At 37.0% G+C, this 17,722-nt stretch overlaps 1 protein-coding gene across 1 annotated transcript in view; it reads right to left on the bottom strand.

Moving 5' to 3' along the window:
• The window catches only part of REV3L (REV3 like, DNA directed polymerase zeta catalytic subunit), a 123,073-nt gene that overhangs the window by 34,538 nt on the left and 70,813 nt on the right, over positions 1 to 17,722 (bottom strand). Inside the window, exons 12-18 of the mRNA XM_067293846.1 lie at positions 15,940 to 16,079; positions 8,719 to 12,919; positions 7,365 to 8,347; positions 6,690 to 6,772; positions 5,661 to 5,786; positions 3,857 to 4,049; positions 1,323 to 1,434 (exon numbers count right to left, since the gene is read on the bottom strand). Coding sequence (XP_067149947.1) covers positions 1,323 to 1,434; positions 3,857 to 4,049; positions 5,661 to 5,786; positions 6,690 to 6,772; positions 7,365 to 8,347; positions 8,719 to 12,919; positions 15,940 to 16,079 — 5,838 coding nt within the window. The remainder of the gene's footprint in view (positions 1 to 1,322; positions 1,435 to 3,856; positions 4,050 to 5,660; positions 5,787 to 6,689; positions 6,773 to 7,364; positions 8,348 to 8,718; positions 12,920 to 15,939; positions 16,080 to 17,722) is intronic.

The raw sequence follows: 17,722 nt of genomic DNA, 5'->3' as shown, positions 1-17,722 counted from the left end.
CTTCTAAGAATAAAAGTTACCTAACTGAATCTTTGAAGATAAAGTTGTTGAGTCCAAAAGGCATGCTAGCACACTGTTGAAAGAGAAGATCTCTTAAGAGGAGACTTGTCAGTCAGCAGCCTGGTGGTTGGTACATTCCATCTTGAAGTACTACAAAACTGGCATGCTTTTTTTCATCCAGTAATGCCTTCAGACGTAGACTTCTGGTGTTCTTCAGTGACAAACACACATTCTAACTGCTGAGTTCTCTCGCATGCTCTTTACATACTGTCCCTTTAAAAACAACAACAACAACAAAAAAAACTTCCTCCCAACTGCTGGAGGATTCTTAATTTATTGACAGCTTTTTATTGTCAGGAATTTTCCTAAGTTTGATGGAGCATTAGATTTCCACAAAAGAGAAAAATAAAATTAGCTTCCTTACCTGAATTTTGTCTTCTCTGAACAGGGATCTGCTGCTCTTTCAGGACCCACCCTGTGTTGGTTGCATTCAGCAACTCTTTTTGTATTCTGGCTTCTTGGGGTTGGTCAATGTCTTTCTCATCAGAAGTTTTCTGCTTGGAGAGAGAGAGAATTGCAAATGTACTCTGCCTAGTACACTTTTTTTCTGAGCCTGTATTCCAGCAGGGTGATTCATAGTTTAAATCTGGTTATTTTTCCTTGTAATTTTATGGCTTCGCACATTTGTCAGTAGGCCCTGAAGAGACGTCTGCAGTTCCACACACTCACCAGCAGAAAGGGATACCAAACAGGTCTCCCAGCCTTGGCGGAGATGGGGAAAACCAGAAGTTTTCCAATCTGATGGAGCAGGGAGTTTCCATTCAGAGAAGACAAAACTAAGGAAGGAAACTAATTTTCACCTACTTGTTACTGTAATCTGTCCATACAAGTTTCAGTATGAAGTAGGTTTTTCTGGGCTTGCTTGCAAAGTCCCTAGAAAACTTCTTCCCATTTGAGGGGGGTTCTAAAGCTCTAAGCACTGTTAATATCTCCTACACTGAGGGTTTGAGAGAGAGATGTGTAATGAATTCTAGGATTAATGGAAAAGGTTATATGTTAAAGAAGATTACTTATATGGCTGATTAGTTTCAAGACTGTAATTCAGCTGCTTAAGAGGATCTGATTGTGCTTGCTGTCAGAGAAAAGGAAAAGCAGAAAATATTTTTATTCAAGAGACCATCATGCTTGTCCATTCTAGAAATAAGCCTTTGAGGGAAACAACAACAACAAAAAACAGTATTTGAGAGAATGGCAAGGGTTGAAGGAACTAAATCTGCTGTACCAAGCCTGAAAAATAAAAGCAGAACGTACAGATATGCTACCTTTTTACAATATTCACTACTTCCTGGAAAAGAGTTCTTTCATCAGTAGTGTAACTGACTTCTAGTCCTGTAACTCCAGATCTTGTGAGCAAGGGGGCTTGGTCTCTGCTCCCTAGAAAATAAGTAAAACAAATCATTAAATTTTAGAAGGAATTTCATTACTTTGGTCAACACCATTGCTTTAGAATAAAACATACAAATGAAAAAAAATTGTATAGAATACATCCTATTTTTATCTTTAACATTAATTATTAATACAATTAATCCCATGGAATTATTTTGTTCCTACTGGGTGGAAGAGTTACTTCCTTTCACTTTGTAAAACTATACCACAGTGGTAATCTTGCAGAAATTCCCACTGACTCAAAAGAGAAATGTCACCATTTTATATATTAAAGAATCCAGCTATGAGAGAATTAATTTTGAGGAAGAAATATTAAAGGACTATATGATATCTCAAACAATGTTCTTGTGCAAAATATATATTTTAATCACCAAACTAAAATAGTGCTTTGCCAAATAACATAGAATAGTTTTCTTTTTCAGTACACTTACTAAAAACACTGCTAAGCCACTAATAGAAATGGAAAATTAACCCAGTCAAATATAAAGACTTATTTAGACAGGAAGGTTAATACACAGCTTTCAGCACACTACCAACTCTGCACACTTAGTGTGCAGTAAGAGTGTCTACATTGATAATGTATGTATAATAGCTAAATTCACATGCATGCAGGAACTGAGCATTTGCCTTTCTGTATAAAGAAACCCTTTAGATGAAGTATAGTGTGCAACACAAATACTTTGTTTTTTAATTTTCTTTATACAACAGATTGTAATATCTCTGATTAAGGTAACAATCTGTGGTTTTTACAAGGCATTCCACTTTGACACATTCTTAGCATCTTCATAATTAAAAAAGTGTGCTTTCAGAAATAGATGTTAAAATGAGTACTGTAACTTACAAAGCAATAATAATACAAAAAGGGAAAAAGGTGTATCTCAATGCCAAGTCACTCCACAGGGAACCCAACAAGTTCTAACCAAGAAAATATTAACAGCACATATCAATTAAAGCAAGAAATGTCACAATAGCATGTAAACAGCATTTTATTGCACTAACAAAGCCAGATCAGAACCTTCGTTTTTTTCAATATATTATTGGACCTCTTTACAAAAAGCTTTCTTGATAATTTATCATAGTGGCACACACCTAAGGAGCCATAAAATTCTATACTGTGACAAATCTTAGTAAGGTAATGGAGGTATTCTTTAAAAAAAGATAGTAACAAGCATATACCAGAATAAATTTTATTGAAAATAAATAGGGACTTAGCCTAACATCATAAAATATCTACAATACTTTGAAAAATAAACTGGTAAAAGAAGGAGCTGTTGCTTTGATGCTAAATTTGTTTTTGATAGGTTTTTGTCCATGCTTTTTAATTTTAGACAGTATTTTGTGGTTTAGTACACATTCGCAATGCCAAAGAAACCTTAAAATAAAGACAATTTTTTTTTTTTTTTTTACTAGCCTAAACCAGTGGTACTCAACCTTTAACAGCTGGAGAGCCACTTCTTTGTTAAATGGAGTTGTAGAGCACCATAAAAAAATCAAGTATCAACAGTGTGATTTTTTTTTCCCATCATGACACTTCAATGTGTGATGATGCTGCCTCATCATCATCACATATTGATACATCACGACATGACACATTAGCATCCCCTCTCCCAGCAGCATTCTGTCTTCAACCCCTTCTGGCTGCTAGGAAGAAGGAGTGGGGAGGAGGGGTGGAAGGGCAAAAGGGCGAGTTTTTCCCCATTCTGCCCCACGGCTGCTGGGTTGGAGGTGATCTCTACTCTTACCTGTGGGGGGATCCCAGCAGCTCCTTTTCTTTCCCCCTATGGGAGGGGGAACTTCAGCGACTCCCACACTGCTGGTCCATTTGCTCAGTGCTCCCCGCGCTGCCTGATAGAGTGGAGCGCCGATCAGATGCCTACATTGCGAGAGCCGCCTGTAGGGCCATGAAGAGCCACATCCGGCTCTAGAGCCACAGGTTGAGTATCACTGGTCTAAACAAAGCCAAAAAGGTACAATAGAATAAGGGCCCCTGTTTAGATCCTGAAAGGATCAGATAAAACCACAAAAATAACCCTTAAGTAAAATATAAAACATACTGTCTTGCTTTAACATTTTCTACTTGTAGCTATCCAGCAGCTTGAGCAGGAAACTAAGGCAGGTTTTCCTCTTTATACTTTTAGAACACTGCAGGAGCTTGTCCACAAATACGCAAACATAGATATTTTCCACAGGCGTATAATATTTGTGGTTTACAGCCCATGCAATGGTTCTTAGGAAGATATAAGCAGGAAAACTCTATGTTTAATATGGCCATTCATCCAACAGTCAACAAGACAAAATTAAATGAGCTAAATAGTAATACACATACTCGATTATATTTTGCTTGCTACTGTTTGATTATTATGAAATAAGCATTTTTGTAAAGTACATAAAGAAAAAAAGAAATAGGAACCTTGGCTTGAGAGTATCCTGTCTCTATCAATCACTATAGCACCAATGATTTCCTTTTTATCAGTATTTGGCAGTGCTGTGTCTGATGAGATGCAATAGAATAAAGCACAGATAGGATCAAACTCTGGGTCTGGCTCCAAATCGCGTCTGGTTCGAGCATGTAACTCCATACTGATGAGGGTAAGGTGTTGGACCTACCAATAAACAAATACAATAAATTAGTATGTTTTGGAGCTTTCTTCAAACAAATTTCAGAGGAGATTATTAATGCAAACAAACTCATTGCAGACAAGGGCATGATATATTTATATGGTCATCTTATACTATAACCAACACACCTGAAAAATTAAGAGAAGTGATTAAACATGTATCTCTCTCACTTTTTCCATAAAAAGCGCTTTTTTGCACAAAAAGATTAATCACTAAATGCTTTTTTATACTCAATTATTAAAATTCAGTATTTCTTTCTGAGTTTTATCAAAATCAGAAAATACAAATAAATAGAAATACTAAATTTTAACAAATATTAAATTCTTACAGCATTTTCAAAGAGCTTTGCATATTGTGCTGAATTCAGTTTCCACATTGATGAGAAAAGAAGTATCACTGTCAGTCTTTTTATTTTCCTTTTCCTCCCTCCCCCAAGATATGGAAACAAGCATGAAGAGCTTAAGTCACTTATGAAAAGATATGGAGAAAACCTATCTTTCCCTTCACTGTCATTAATGAACTTCCATATTATTCTGACATACATTTTTGCAGAATGGTTTGCATTAAGAAAATGCTTGTTACTGTTTTTTTTTCTTTTTAAAACAGTCTTCAAAATAGCATATCATACTGTTTTGACACTATGTTGTTGCTCTGCTGTCTTGAGTAATATGGTTGACAAACTGGACTACTGAGTACCTGAGGGGGTTACAATGGAAAGTAAAGAGTTATAAAAAAATTTCTGAGTAAGCTACCATGGGGGCAGACTGATTTCCTCTAGATTTGCATCCTGAATCACTACAAAAATCATAAAATTTTACTATCAAACCGTATCTTCATTCCCTACAGTATCATTAGTTCCTTGAGACTTCTCCTATGTCATTTACTCAGCACATAAAACTTCTGTCTCCCCATCTCATCTATAAGCGGGTCAGGAGCTAACCCCAAGCCACGGATGCGATGACTGCCTGCGAGTGCACACCTGCTAGCTGGCCAGTTGGCAGCCAAACACAGCAGGACTGTATTCACACTGCATCCCTTCCTCCAGCACTGATTTTGATCCCTCTTCTCAAACCAACCACTGATCTACATGAAAGATGAAGAAACACTCTTTCAGACATCTACCGTTCTGTTAAATGTGGTAGAAAGTGGCCAACAGGTTCAGAAGGTAACATGTAGAGATATGGAGAGGGGCTGATGGAATGATGCCAGAATCCTCATTTCTTAAGGAAATGATCCATAAAAGTTATGATCAACTAATTTTCTCAGTAATGTTTTTATACAAAAGTTATTATTTCTTCCTTCTGACTTCAACCTTTCCCTTAGCTGTATATATTTTTGTAAAATGAGGTTGACCACCTTCTCAACAAAATTATTGTGAAATTTAGCTCAATACTAACAAATAAAGGCACTTGGAGATTAAGCTGAAACTAGCACAGCAACTACTTCGAGTTGCAGACATCACGCACTGACTAATTTAAGCCAGGGAAGGACTCAGGAGAATAAGATTTTTTAATTCTGCTGTTGCAAAACAGGTCTGATAAGCTATCATATAATAACATCTAACAGTCATACAATAACATGTAACAGTAAGTTACCTCATGCAAAGATTTTGCTTCTTGCAGGTTTTGCACACTGACTTTAAAACCATAAGTGTTATTTAAAGATGGTCCTTCAATTTGAGAAGTCTCTTTCTTTGGAGCACCAAGGGCAGCAAACTGATTCTATTGAAGAAAAATACACACAGTAAAGTATTGAAAAAATCTACAGGTTGCTAAATTCAAATGCAATAATGTAAAAATTAAATACAAATTTATCAAAAATGTAAATGCTATACTATAATTACAAAAAGGAGGTTTTCACTATCTCCTCATGCCATTTTTCAGCAGGAAGACAACAGTTGTATCATTCTCCCTTTCAGGAATAATTTTAATGAAACCTCATGGTAAAGCAAGAGGCAGTTTGAAATACTGATATTCAATTTTTGTAAAAATTCACATTGGCTTTCTTAGAAGCCTGAGGACGGAGGAACCAGTAAGTCTCTATTCCCTCTTGAGCCTGTTTCAGATAGCACTTTTTAAAGGTACTTAATTAAGGGTACGCTTAAGTACTAGTTGAATTGGGTGATCCAAGTACGTTAAGAAACAAACAAACAAACAAACAACCTCCCCTGCCAAAACCTACAGGTCAGACCAGTGATACACCTAGCACAGTAGGCTGTCTTCAGTAACAGGAGGAGAAATGTTATTTAAGGAAATCACGCAAGTGTGATATTTCATGCGATCCATTCCCTTTCTACTCTGCCAGCATACCAGTGCCATTATCGCATCACTGCCTATTAATTTTCCAGAAAATGCTTGAACAATGTCTGAAAAGTAATACATACATATATCTATACATACACATATGCATACATATGCACACATAAATACACACATGTGTGTATATGAAAAAACACCACAGAAGAAAACTGCCCATCTTTCAGAATTCTAAAAACAAAGTTCCAAAATAAGTATGTGTTAAAGGTACCTAATTAACCCAAGGTGGAGATTATTTTATTTAGAAATAGAACGGAAACTTACAAGTAATGTAATAAAAACACATTTGTATATTAAATCTTTATTTACCTTCATTTGTGTGGTTAGAAGCACTCTTCGAAGACCATCAGCATTATTTCCTCTCTTATGACTCAATTTCTGGGTTTTTGGTTCTGTAAACATACAGTAGTGCAAAGCTATTTAGCTCCCCTAATATTGTCCAGACATTAAACAATAAGCTGGAAACAGCCAGAGGCTTTTGGCTAACATTGCAAATGCAAACTATTCTCTGCCCAATTCAAAGCACAACTATGATGTAATAACATGGTGCTTAGACACATTTAGGAATGTATAGTACAAGGTCAGTAAGATACTGAACCTCACATGATTACCTTGAGCACTGCAATGTTATTTACGCTCTACATTGAAACTATGTTTGGAAAAAAACTAAGCAATTAACCAACAAAGTTTTAAAAAAACCTCCAAACCAAAAATACTGTACATTTTAAATTACGTTTTTAACCAGCACTTCAGAATTCAGACACTAGACACCATCAGGAACACAAGCATGTTCTGCTTCTGGACTTAGTTTCATAATTAGTTACTTTAACAATAATTTGTAGGCCTTTTCCTTACCAAAACCAGTTTTAAGCCCATTTTTATGTGGATGTCGGCATTTTTTCATTATGTCAAAAGAAACATAACATCCTTCCTTATCATTTTCAGGAAAATTTTCTGTGTATCAAGCTTACTTAATGCACTTACCTGTTGTTAAAGGAGTAAAACCAAGTACTTCAGGTACTTCATCTTGATTTTTATTCTGCATGATGGGTGTACTATGTAGGCAGATGGATTCTGATTTTCCATGATCTTCACCAACCGGAAACGGAGATGTGTCAAAGGGCATCCTAATGTTTTCTTGGGTGGATGGAGAGTTCTGTGCACTTCCAACAGGTGCCACGTCATTTTCTTCCACAGAAGACAAAATAACATCCTGACTTTTCCAGTCTGCATCTTCTAAACCGGACTGCTTAGGATCTGGAGATGCTACTTGCTGCCAAGGAGGAAGCACCGGCGAATCTGGTGAACTGTAACTGACATAATAATCTTCCTCTTCCTCCTCCTTATCATGTTCTAGTGTCGAAGTAGTAAGCATCTTGCTTTCAGATGGAGTTTTATTGGGTTCTGGGTCACTTCTAGTATTTATAGAAGTTCCTACAGTGCTTATAGGTTTATCACAGGTTTCCTTGATTTGTGTTGCTGTGGGACCTACCACTGAAGCAGGAGAATCTTTCGTAGGCACAAAAGGTCTTTCGTCTTCCAGGCTAGATAAATTTAAATTTTTAGCTGCTTTTACTACTTCTATAGACTGCTCTTCAGACAACACTGTAGAGCTGAAATTCTCGGCTGCTTTTTCCAGCTCAGCAGGATGATTCTTAGGCAATTTCTTGAAATGCTCATACTCTTCTTTGGCATGAAGCCACATCTGAACCTGCTGTTGGCTTGGAGCACACTTGCATGGCATTATGACTATTTTTTTGTCTTCACTAGTTTTATGGCTATTAGTTTCTCTTTTGTTAGCAGTAGAGTGACCATAACGGGGAGGAGACACTGGTCTAGGATTTTCTGTCATTGCTGAAAACGCAGTCTTCCAGAGTCGTAGACCTTCTAATGAGAAGTCTCCCTCAAACTCAAGCAGGTCATTTGGAAGTCTAGTTTCTACTGTGAGAAGCCGTCCTCCAATCTCCCTGTAAAGAAAATAGTTTAAATAATTGTTTCACTCCAAACTGCATTGCAGGCAGTCCTCAAGATGATATACAGATAAGAGTCCTGGTAACTAGTTTTCTCGCAGTGCAATTCATGTGGCCAGTATCTTTTTTTTTTTAAATAAAGCAAGAAGGCAGACTCCCAGTTATCACAATAGTATCAACCAATAAAAACAACTGTGAATGAAAACGGATGCGTGAAAGTACAGTAATTTTGGACTTCAAATTTATGTGCATGAGACTGAATCTTTCATGCATGTGTGCTACATTATAGCATAAAATTGTTTACAGGAATAAATTAAATTTAATATAATCACAAGCACATGTAGACAGAAATGCCTTTAATATACTACCTTGGCTTTTCTGGAGCATCGGAAGGATTGCTGCAAAATGGTTCCTGATAAACTGTTTCTGCAAGATCATGATCCAGCAAAGTTGCCATGATTTCTTCACGACTGGGTGGGGACATGAGAGGCTTAAGAATGTGAGCAGTACGAGGTGTAAAACTTCCATTCTTCAACTGTGAGGGAGAACTGGTTGATCTTGGTGAACTATCTGGAGTTGGAGTTAATGCTTCGTTATTTCTTGAAACATATAATTCTAAATCCTCAGAAATTGCATCTATAAGTTCACCATCAGGAGAAGACAATATGGATGTAAAAGAGGTATTAACTGAATCAAGTGGTTGACAGGGTTCAAAAGTGGTTTCTTTTCTAATGTGGCTTTGAATCCAGTCTGAATTGGTTGGCTGAGGAAGGTTAAGAAATCTCTCTTTATTTACTGTATTTCTATTTAATTTGAATTTTTCATTTAAACAGACCTCTGCCTCTTGTGTACAAGAGGTATCTACAGAGTTTGATCTAGAAGTTGAAGGATGAACATTTTTCCTCCACTGGCTATGGCAGTGGTTCTCATTATTATCCAGTGAGGTTTTCTCAAAAAGCTCAGGGCTCAGAGAACCAGATCTCATCCACTTGCTTGCACTTGAAGCACGCTGCTTTTCTTCTTCAGATTTTTGGTCATTGTGACATAGAAACTCATTTTCTGTTGTTTGCCCAGAACCAAGATCTTGAACTGCGTCACTCAAGAACTTCTGGGGCAAATTTTGATCTGCTGGGACAAACTGGCTTGCAGAATAAAAACTGCAAAATCCAGTTTGCCCTATAGTATTAATATCAAAGTTGTAATTGTGGTCTGGAGACAAGCTATCTTCAAGTGAGTAACAGCTTTCAAAACCGGGGTCTGAAAAAAAAATGGGGCTGTCATCAGACACAGAGTGATCAATATGACCACTCATCTGCTGACTTAAAGACTCCTTTTTGGAAAGTTTTGGTGCTTTTTCTTTAGGTTTTGTATTCCTAGGAGCACGAGATTTCCTTGGTGATGTGACTGATCGTGATCTTTTGATTGCTTTATTCTGTTCAAGAGGGCAAGGTGTGCTCCTACTCAGCTGTGTTTTAACTGATAATGGTTCCTGTGTCACAATTGCATTCTGAGCTTTCTGCTGCCTCTTCTGGAGTAACTCCTTCAGAACAGCTAGGCCAGACTGGCCTTCACTGAAAGCTGATGGGGTCACTATAGTCCTGTTTTTATACTGGGAGATGGGTTTTGGTTGCATGGTTGTTTCCGACAGAGGTCTTTGTTTTACTGTTTCAGGTTTAAAATGTGACATATCCAAAATAAATCCTCTCTGTTTTTGTTCCCAACTTAACTGTTTCACTGGACTCTTCAAAGAGGTTACAAAACAGTTCTTAGGCAACTGAAGTGGCCCAGGGCTTTCCTCAGATGACTTAAGCATAGAAGAATAAGGATCAGAATGCTTGGATGCTTCTGGTAAACACAAAATCTGCTGTTGATTACTGTCTTTACAATGCAAATAGTTAGTGGCATGCAATTGATCCATCTTTGTTGTGTCCAAAGGGTCACGAGTTTCATTTAATTTTTCAACTGGTGGTAAATATTTGTTCTGCAAATTTTTAATCTCGTCCACTTTTGCAGAGGTCTTATCTTTAGACATACGCACATTCTGTGTTACCTGAGTTGAGTGACTGGATGGGTCAAATATATTTTGAATAAGAGCAGAATCCTTCATTCTAAATAAAGCGCTTTGAGTCCTGGGCCTTTGAGAGCTCATTTTTGTTACTTCCCTTCCAGATGCCACAGGAGTAGACGTCAGAGATGAAAGAGGGTCTTCTCGTGGAGTAGATAAGCACTGTATATCTATAGCCTTATCAATTTCCATCAATGAATGAAAACAGCCTGATGAATTACCTTGGGTATCAGGTGCTGGAGGGAGCTGCGCTGATGGTAGATATCCTGTTGAATAACCAGGAAGAGGACCATCTTTCCGATTATGAAGTGGCTGTGAGGTGCCAGAGTTGTAAGAAATCTCAGGCATATCTTGATGTTTGAGCACAAACTTAACTTCCGCAGCAGAGCGAGTATTTCCTTTTTCATCTTTAAATACCATGCGCTTTCTCGATGACACTTTTTCAGATGTTTTTTGTCTTTGTTTTGTTCTGGGTTTCTTCTTTCCATCATCTGCTGTTTTGTCAGCCTGATTCATCTTTTTCTTTTTCTTGGTAGACACAGTGGGGCTAGCAAATTTCTTTTTACATTTCTTAACCTGAGTTTTTGCTCGACTATTTTTTCCAACATTAGAATTAACAGTCTTGCTGTTGTACGTATTAGGGCCCTTACTAAGTAAAGCTTCTCTGTCCAGGCTGGTCAAAATTTCCTCAGCTTTTGGATCAGTGGGAGACCAGCAGCGAGGTGGAGATGCATTTACTGGGCTTGTGCTTCTCTCAGAAAGAAAACCTAATTTAGACATAACATCACTATAGTTATAGTCACAGTCTTCAGCTTCAGCATTATATGATGGTGATGGAGGAGAAAGAATTGTATGAGTCCTTTTCCTAAAAGATAAAGTTCTTTTAATATTTTTACTACCTGTTTTTTGTGGTTTTCCAGCTTTTTTCTTGGCTGACTTATGTTTTGCTTTCCTTTTGTGACTTTTCTTTGGTGTTAGTGGATAAATAGGATATTTGGTTGCAGGAGAGTCAGGAACTTTTGGCCAAAAGTCCTTTAAAGGTGCAAGCTTTTTATATAAGTTCATCTTTTCCTCTGTGAGTACTACTCTTTCCTCACTAGAATCTACTTTCCCTAGTTTAACAAGCATATTTTTTCTCCCTCTAAATCTATTGATGATAATATATTTAATAATAACAGGTGGCAATTTTTTAGACAATTTTCTACGTTTTCGAGACTTCTGAGATCCATCCAAACTTTCAATACTTTCTATGGGCTGAGGTAGATTAATTTTTGAGTTGTGTGCGACAAAGCTTGATTCACTGTCTTCAGTCTCATAAGTTACCTTCCGTTTAGTTCGTAGCGTGTATTTATTCCCACATAACCCAAATGACTGCTCAGTTTCAAGGGATCCATCTCCAAACTGGCAGTCAGTACAATTAGCAGTACTTGTAGGCATTTTGTTTTCAAAAGCCTCAAGAGGAACTTGAACTAAGTCACTAGGTAAAGCACTATCCTTATCAGGAATGTTACTACAAGCATTACCTTGTGTATAGCAGCTTTCCTTCATCGATGCAACATCATTTACACTTGCAGGTTCCTGATGATTTATAAAACTGAGTTTCTTTTTATTCAGCTTCAACCTGGACTGTTTGTTGCCTTGCTGTAATTTATATGTCACGGGAGCTAATTTTTGTGGTCGACTGAGACAATTAGAAAGAACAACACTAGGAAAGAACATATAATGTGCTGCCTGTTGACTGAGGCTTGGTTTTTCTGCCTTATGCTCCTGAAATTCTTCATACCTAATTTTAAGCTTATTAAGGCCACCTTCATCAGTGTTATTTTCAAGTGAATGTACCATAGTTCGACTGCCTCCTGAACAAGACACCAACTCACAGTTTTCTGTAACTGTTGCTGGAAAAAAACTATTTATACTTGCACTGCTGGATTTTTCATTTACTTCAGAGGATATTTTTCCTTTGGAGTGGCTCAAATCAGAAAAGTTAAATGAGTTTTTACTCAACATGCTGTCACCAATGTGGCGACCCATATGCATAAAAGAGGCATCCTTTTCAACCTTTCTGATGCTAGTATACTTTCTACTAGGTATCTGTCTGCTCACTGATGAAATATCATCTTCATACTCAAAAATATTATTTTCACATGAAGGAACCGGGAGAATATCTTTCTTGTTACTTTCTTTGAGTGAATTTTCTGCATGGGTACTATTGCTGAATGACGTCGGGTACTTTGCTGTGTAAGTGCTTTCCTTTGTAAGAGAATGGACTGAAAGTTCAGGTCTTGCTTCTGTGTTTGGTTGCGAAAGCTCTTCTACTAAGTCTTCATTGTTCAACACGTGGTTAGAAAGGGCACTTGTGTGTTTACACTGAAAAGTAATTTTAGCAGAAGATGGGGGTTCTAGCGTAGCAGCATCTTTGTGAAAGATTGAGGTCTTTACAGACATTTTGCTTGTTGCAATGACGGAGGAGTGAGTTCGAGAACTTTCATTATTCAAGGGATTGTCTGAAATGGAAGACAAGCAATTTTACTCTAGTTTTCCCTTAAAAAATAATCCAAGTCATTAACCATTTTAGTGATATTCTTATGAAGGTCATCCCACACAAAGAAGAAACAAACCTCTCCTAAATTACATTCCATTTATGATCATGACAACTACAAACCCTAAGTACATGAGTTGCCTTATCAAAATCACATCATTAGTCTCAAAGCCATTCTGTCAGTTACTCATAAAGAGTAGACTTGCATACATTTGCCAAAGATTTCATGCTGGCTTTCTGAAAGAAGGCTTCTAAGTTCACTTTTAGATAACCAAATACAAACAGACCAATTTTTAGAAAAAGCTAGTATCCTGCTTTGTCCCTGAGAAGTATGCATACTCACTGGCTCTGGAAAACAAGGAACCTGTTCAGATGACTCCGTTTCTCTATGCAGAAAAGGCACTGCACATAAAGCTAAAGTATGATCTTAAAACAAAACAAGTACTTTGTATTAACTCTCCTGTGTGCTAAGCGTAAGGTAGTTTGCTGCACTTTTAAAGCACAGCAAACCACCACCCATTCAGGTGTTTATGTAAGAAGCTAGCACCATTTAGTTACCATAGCATAAATTCATATCCATGCATTGACATTTCCACATAGATCTGCCAGGAGCATATGCTGTGATAGCTATCTTGTACAGACTCATCACATGATACATGGGATGCTTTCTCCCTTTCATTGATAAGGTCATATTTTCCTCACATTTACTGTAGGGTAAGGGTGTGCACACAGGTGGCAGTTAACAAATTTACAACTGCTCTTCAGTAACCATGTGCTTGTTCATAACCACAATAAACAAGTAATTTGAAGGAGTTTTTTACTCTTCAGAGATCCAGTCACCACAATGTCCTGGCATATAGCAGTTCATTCATGTGTCCATACCTTTAGCTGAAATGTTGAAGGGGGAGAGAAGCTACAAAATGTGATGTGCGAGTTGGAAGCATGTGCTGCACACTGTTGTACTAGATGGGGTATCCTTTAGGCTTTTTTTTCTAACCTAAACCAATTCTGGGATCATCTTAGATTCATATTGCCTTCAGTTTAGCAATTTTTTTACTCCCTGGTGATAAAAATAAAAGAAAGTCTCAATCTTTTCCTAACAATACTTTCTAGTGCACACATGAGGTCAATGAGCTGTGAAACACAACTGGGAGATGCAGCCTATGATTCTTTGAGGGTAGTAGGTGTCCACACAAAGGAGGAAGATTAACCGAAGAGCAAGAAAATGGGAGTTCAATTAAACAACAAGGAACACTTGAAAGACACCTGACTATTCAGATATGAAACCTAGAAAAATACTTAGAGTAAGCAGGTCAGATGTTAGGGACACAGAGATTTGTGTGTGTATGAGCATTTTGGATTTAGATGAACTGGACTGAGATCTACTACTTTTGAATTTACAATATTTCCTATTGTAAGAAGCTGATGTAGTACAAGTTATTTTATGTCTGATTAACTGGACAGTAAAACTTACTTTAAGCTGACATTCTTTTTCTCTTGCATGTGAATATTTCAAACAGTTAAAATATTTTAAAATTTAAACAATAGTCTCATTAGCCAAAAGCACCCATTTTTATATTAAGTTACAAAGTACTGCAAATAAAGAAATTACAACTGTGTATTTCACTAAACCAGATCATGCAAGTAGTACATCAAGTCACGTACCAACCCTACCATTATACCCATAAAAGCAAAGGAAAAAAGCACAGTACTATGCTTTAAAAAATGAATGTGAAAGAATGGCTGTGATTGTCTACATAATAAGACCATACGTCTCACTTTCCCCAGTACAGAATTGCTTATAGATATATTAAGATGTATACATTTATATATTAATATGTGTTCGTTTGTTATTTTTATCAAATAGCTTCAGGAGCTGTTAATTAATACAGAACTTTCGTAAAGGATTACATTCCTACCCATAAGAGCAAATACAATAACAGGAAATTATGTACTTTCAGAACACATATAAGTTTTTACACTATCCAGTTTGTACTATGGATTAAAAAAAGAAGTTTCTGCACAAAGTGATGTTAACCACAAATTTCAAATTTTAAAGTCAATGAAGTTGGACTAATTTGCTGTTTCAAAAACAAAGAGGAATAATTACTGTTGATTAGACTAAGAACAAAAATGAGCCTAATATTGAGAAAACTCCAGATACAGATAAATGTTTTTTCCCCCCAAGATCCATATATTTTTCACTATTTCTCTCAACAGAATTTTATAAAGGTGAAAATAGGTAGCTTGTATAATTAAACAGATAATATCTATGTATTTGTCTAATCTCAAAGTATGTATTCTATTAACTACAGTTATTTCAAGAGAAGACAACAGGTTATAAAGAGAAGGCAAGAGATACCTCAACAGATTAAATTACTTTTTTAATAGATATTGAATGACAGTTTCTTCTGCATCAGCCTTGCCACTGCGCAGTTTTAACTCATGCAATCCCAAGATGTGAACATGCAATCCACTGAATGAAGCACATGCTTAAACAAAGGCTCACTGTATTTTTAGCATGGGTGGCAAATACTTGCAAAACAAAATTAATCATCTAGATTTACACAATTAATACATTCACTATTTATAATGAAATCCTAGGAGAATAAATGATCCTACAGAATCATTAATTTCAACACCATATTTGCAATGCAAATATTTTAATACAGTAACAGAAAAATACTTCTGCCATAAAGTTAACTTTACCTTTTTCATAAAAGTAATTAAACAATGCCCTCTTTTGGACTCTTACAATAGGAAAAGCAATTTTGGTAATCTGTAGAGGGCAGGGAAATTAAAATATTGTTGGTTTATATGGAAGATATTTTGGGCCTGCTACTGCAATCTGTTGAGAGCACTTCCTTCCAATTAAGACAGGAATCGAAGATGACGAGCCCTTTCCAAAATTAGTAAATTGATCTGAAAATTAACTGTGACCCAAGTAGTAATTCAACTTCCAAAGCTGTTTTACTATTTACTTACCACCATTTTCATCTGCAGTCCCATCTAACTGAGGTATAGAGAGATTAGTTAGGAGCATATTGTTACCACTCCATTCCATTTCTTCCTCTGAAGATGAATCCTCTTCCGTTGAGCTTCGATGCATATTTTTGCCTGCTGACCTAGAGAAAACAATGGAACTAATTAATGCAGAATACATCTATTGGAAAATACCTATAACCACAGGGAACCTCAAAATCAGAGAGGCCTGGTGCTACATGGTTGTGTAATTTGAGGGAGCAGAGGGGAATCAAAATATTTCTCACTGAGAAGCTCAAAATATTATTCAATGTTGTTATTTTAAGAGGCAAAGGTAGTCTTTTTAAAATTTGTAGATAAGATCAGTAGTATCCAATAGTTTAAGAAGTTAGAAGGTGTTTAGATACTTATTTTTGTTTCAGTTTTACTGAAAATTAATTGCATTGCTTGAGAGTGCTTGAAATTTGATGGCTATGCAACATGCTTTCAATTTAGTTCTTTGAAAATGAATGTTAACTTTTTTTTTTTTAAAGGAACCTTTACTGTATTGTAACAATTCTCTCCCAGCAGGCTTAACTAAAATACAATCACAGAAACTGAAGGTTTGTTTCAATCCCTCCTCGATCATTCTGAAGAAGCTCCTATTGCTAACTTCTAAGCCACCCTATGTTAACTGTTTTGCTCTGCCATTTTTACAGCCATAAATCTGCTAAAAGAAACAGAAAAAACTGAAAATTTCATCAAACTTTAAGGTGGCATGGATATATTGGGTGGAGGGGGAGAGGAGAAATAGAAAGGCCTAAATCCCAAGTCTATCCCACAAATTACAACTCTAGAAGCCCTGAGGAATTGGATTTCTTTTTATTTGAAATAAAGTGTGAGGTAAACATGATTCTTCATAGAAACAAACTATTCTGTGGCTCTAAGAGAGAAGTCCAGACAAATATTCAGGAATTTAATATATTTTTTAAAGATACAAAAATCCCTTATCCTAGTAAAGAAATTTTCAAACTGTTGTGTAGTTCAGTGTATCAGTATGTTATTGTGCAGTACCTTAAAAAGTGTAAATACAAAGGATATGAAGTCACAGGAACGAAAAAACAAAAGCCCAGACCTGGAGATCCTACTTTTGAAGAACAAACATCTCTTATCTGTGGAGTTTAACTAGACACGGATTATACGTATCATAACAACACAGACATCTGAATGCTCTCAGCACAGATCCAGCTTGGATCCAGCCATGCTTATTAATTCAGGAACAATAGGCTCAAATATGACTATGTTATTTCCAGCCTAACTCAAGTCTGGAAGCAGCATGGCTTGGAAGTGGGACCTAACTAACAAGCCCAGCTGGGTCCACAGTGGCCACAAGCTAAGTCAGCTTGGTCCTCCCTTTTCTGTATTCCCAAAATACAAAACACGGGGGAGTACTGTGCAAAGACATTCAGGAGTATATGCATATGGATAACAAACTGGGGAGCGGGGAACACTCAATACTCTGGAGGGCAGGGCTGCTGTTCAGAGGGACCTCAACAGCCTGGGGCAGGAGCCTTGTGAACTTCAACAAAGGCAAATCCAAAGTCCTACCTATGGGATGGAATAACCTGATGAACTGGTCCAGGTGGAGGGCTAGTTGGCTAGTAGCTTCGTAGAAAAGCACGCGGGAGCTCTGGTGGGCAACAAGTTGAACCTGAGTCAGCAGCGTGCCCTTGCAGCAAAAAAGGCCAATTGCATCCCAGGCTGTGCTAGCAAGGGTGTAGCCAATTTCAGCAGTTGTGAGGCTTCA

The sequence above is a fragment of the Apteryx mantelli genome, chromosome 3, assembly GCF_036417845.1.
Source record: "Apteryx mantelli isolate bAptMan1 chromosome 3, bAptMan1.hap1, whole genome shotgun sequence".
NCBI lineage: Eukaryota > Metazoa > Chordata > Aves > Apterygiformes > Apterygidae > Apteryx > Apteryx mantelli.
This window is presented reverse-complemented; position numbering and strand designations above follow the sequence as displayed.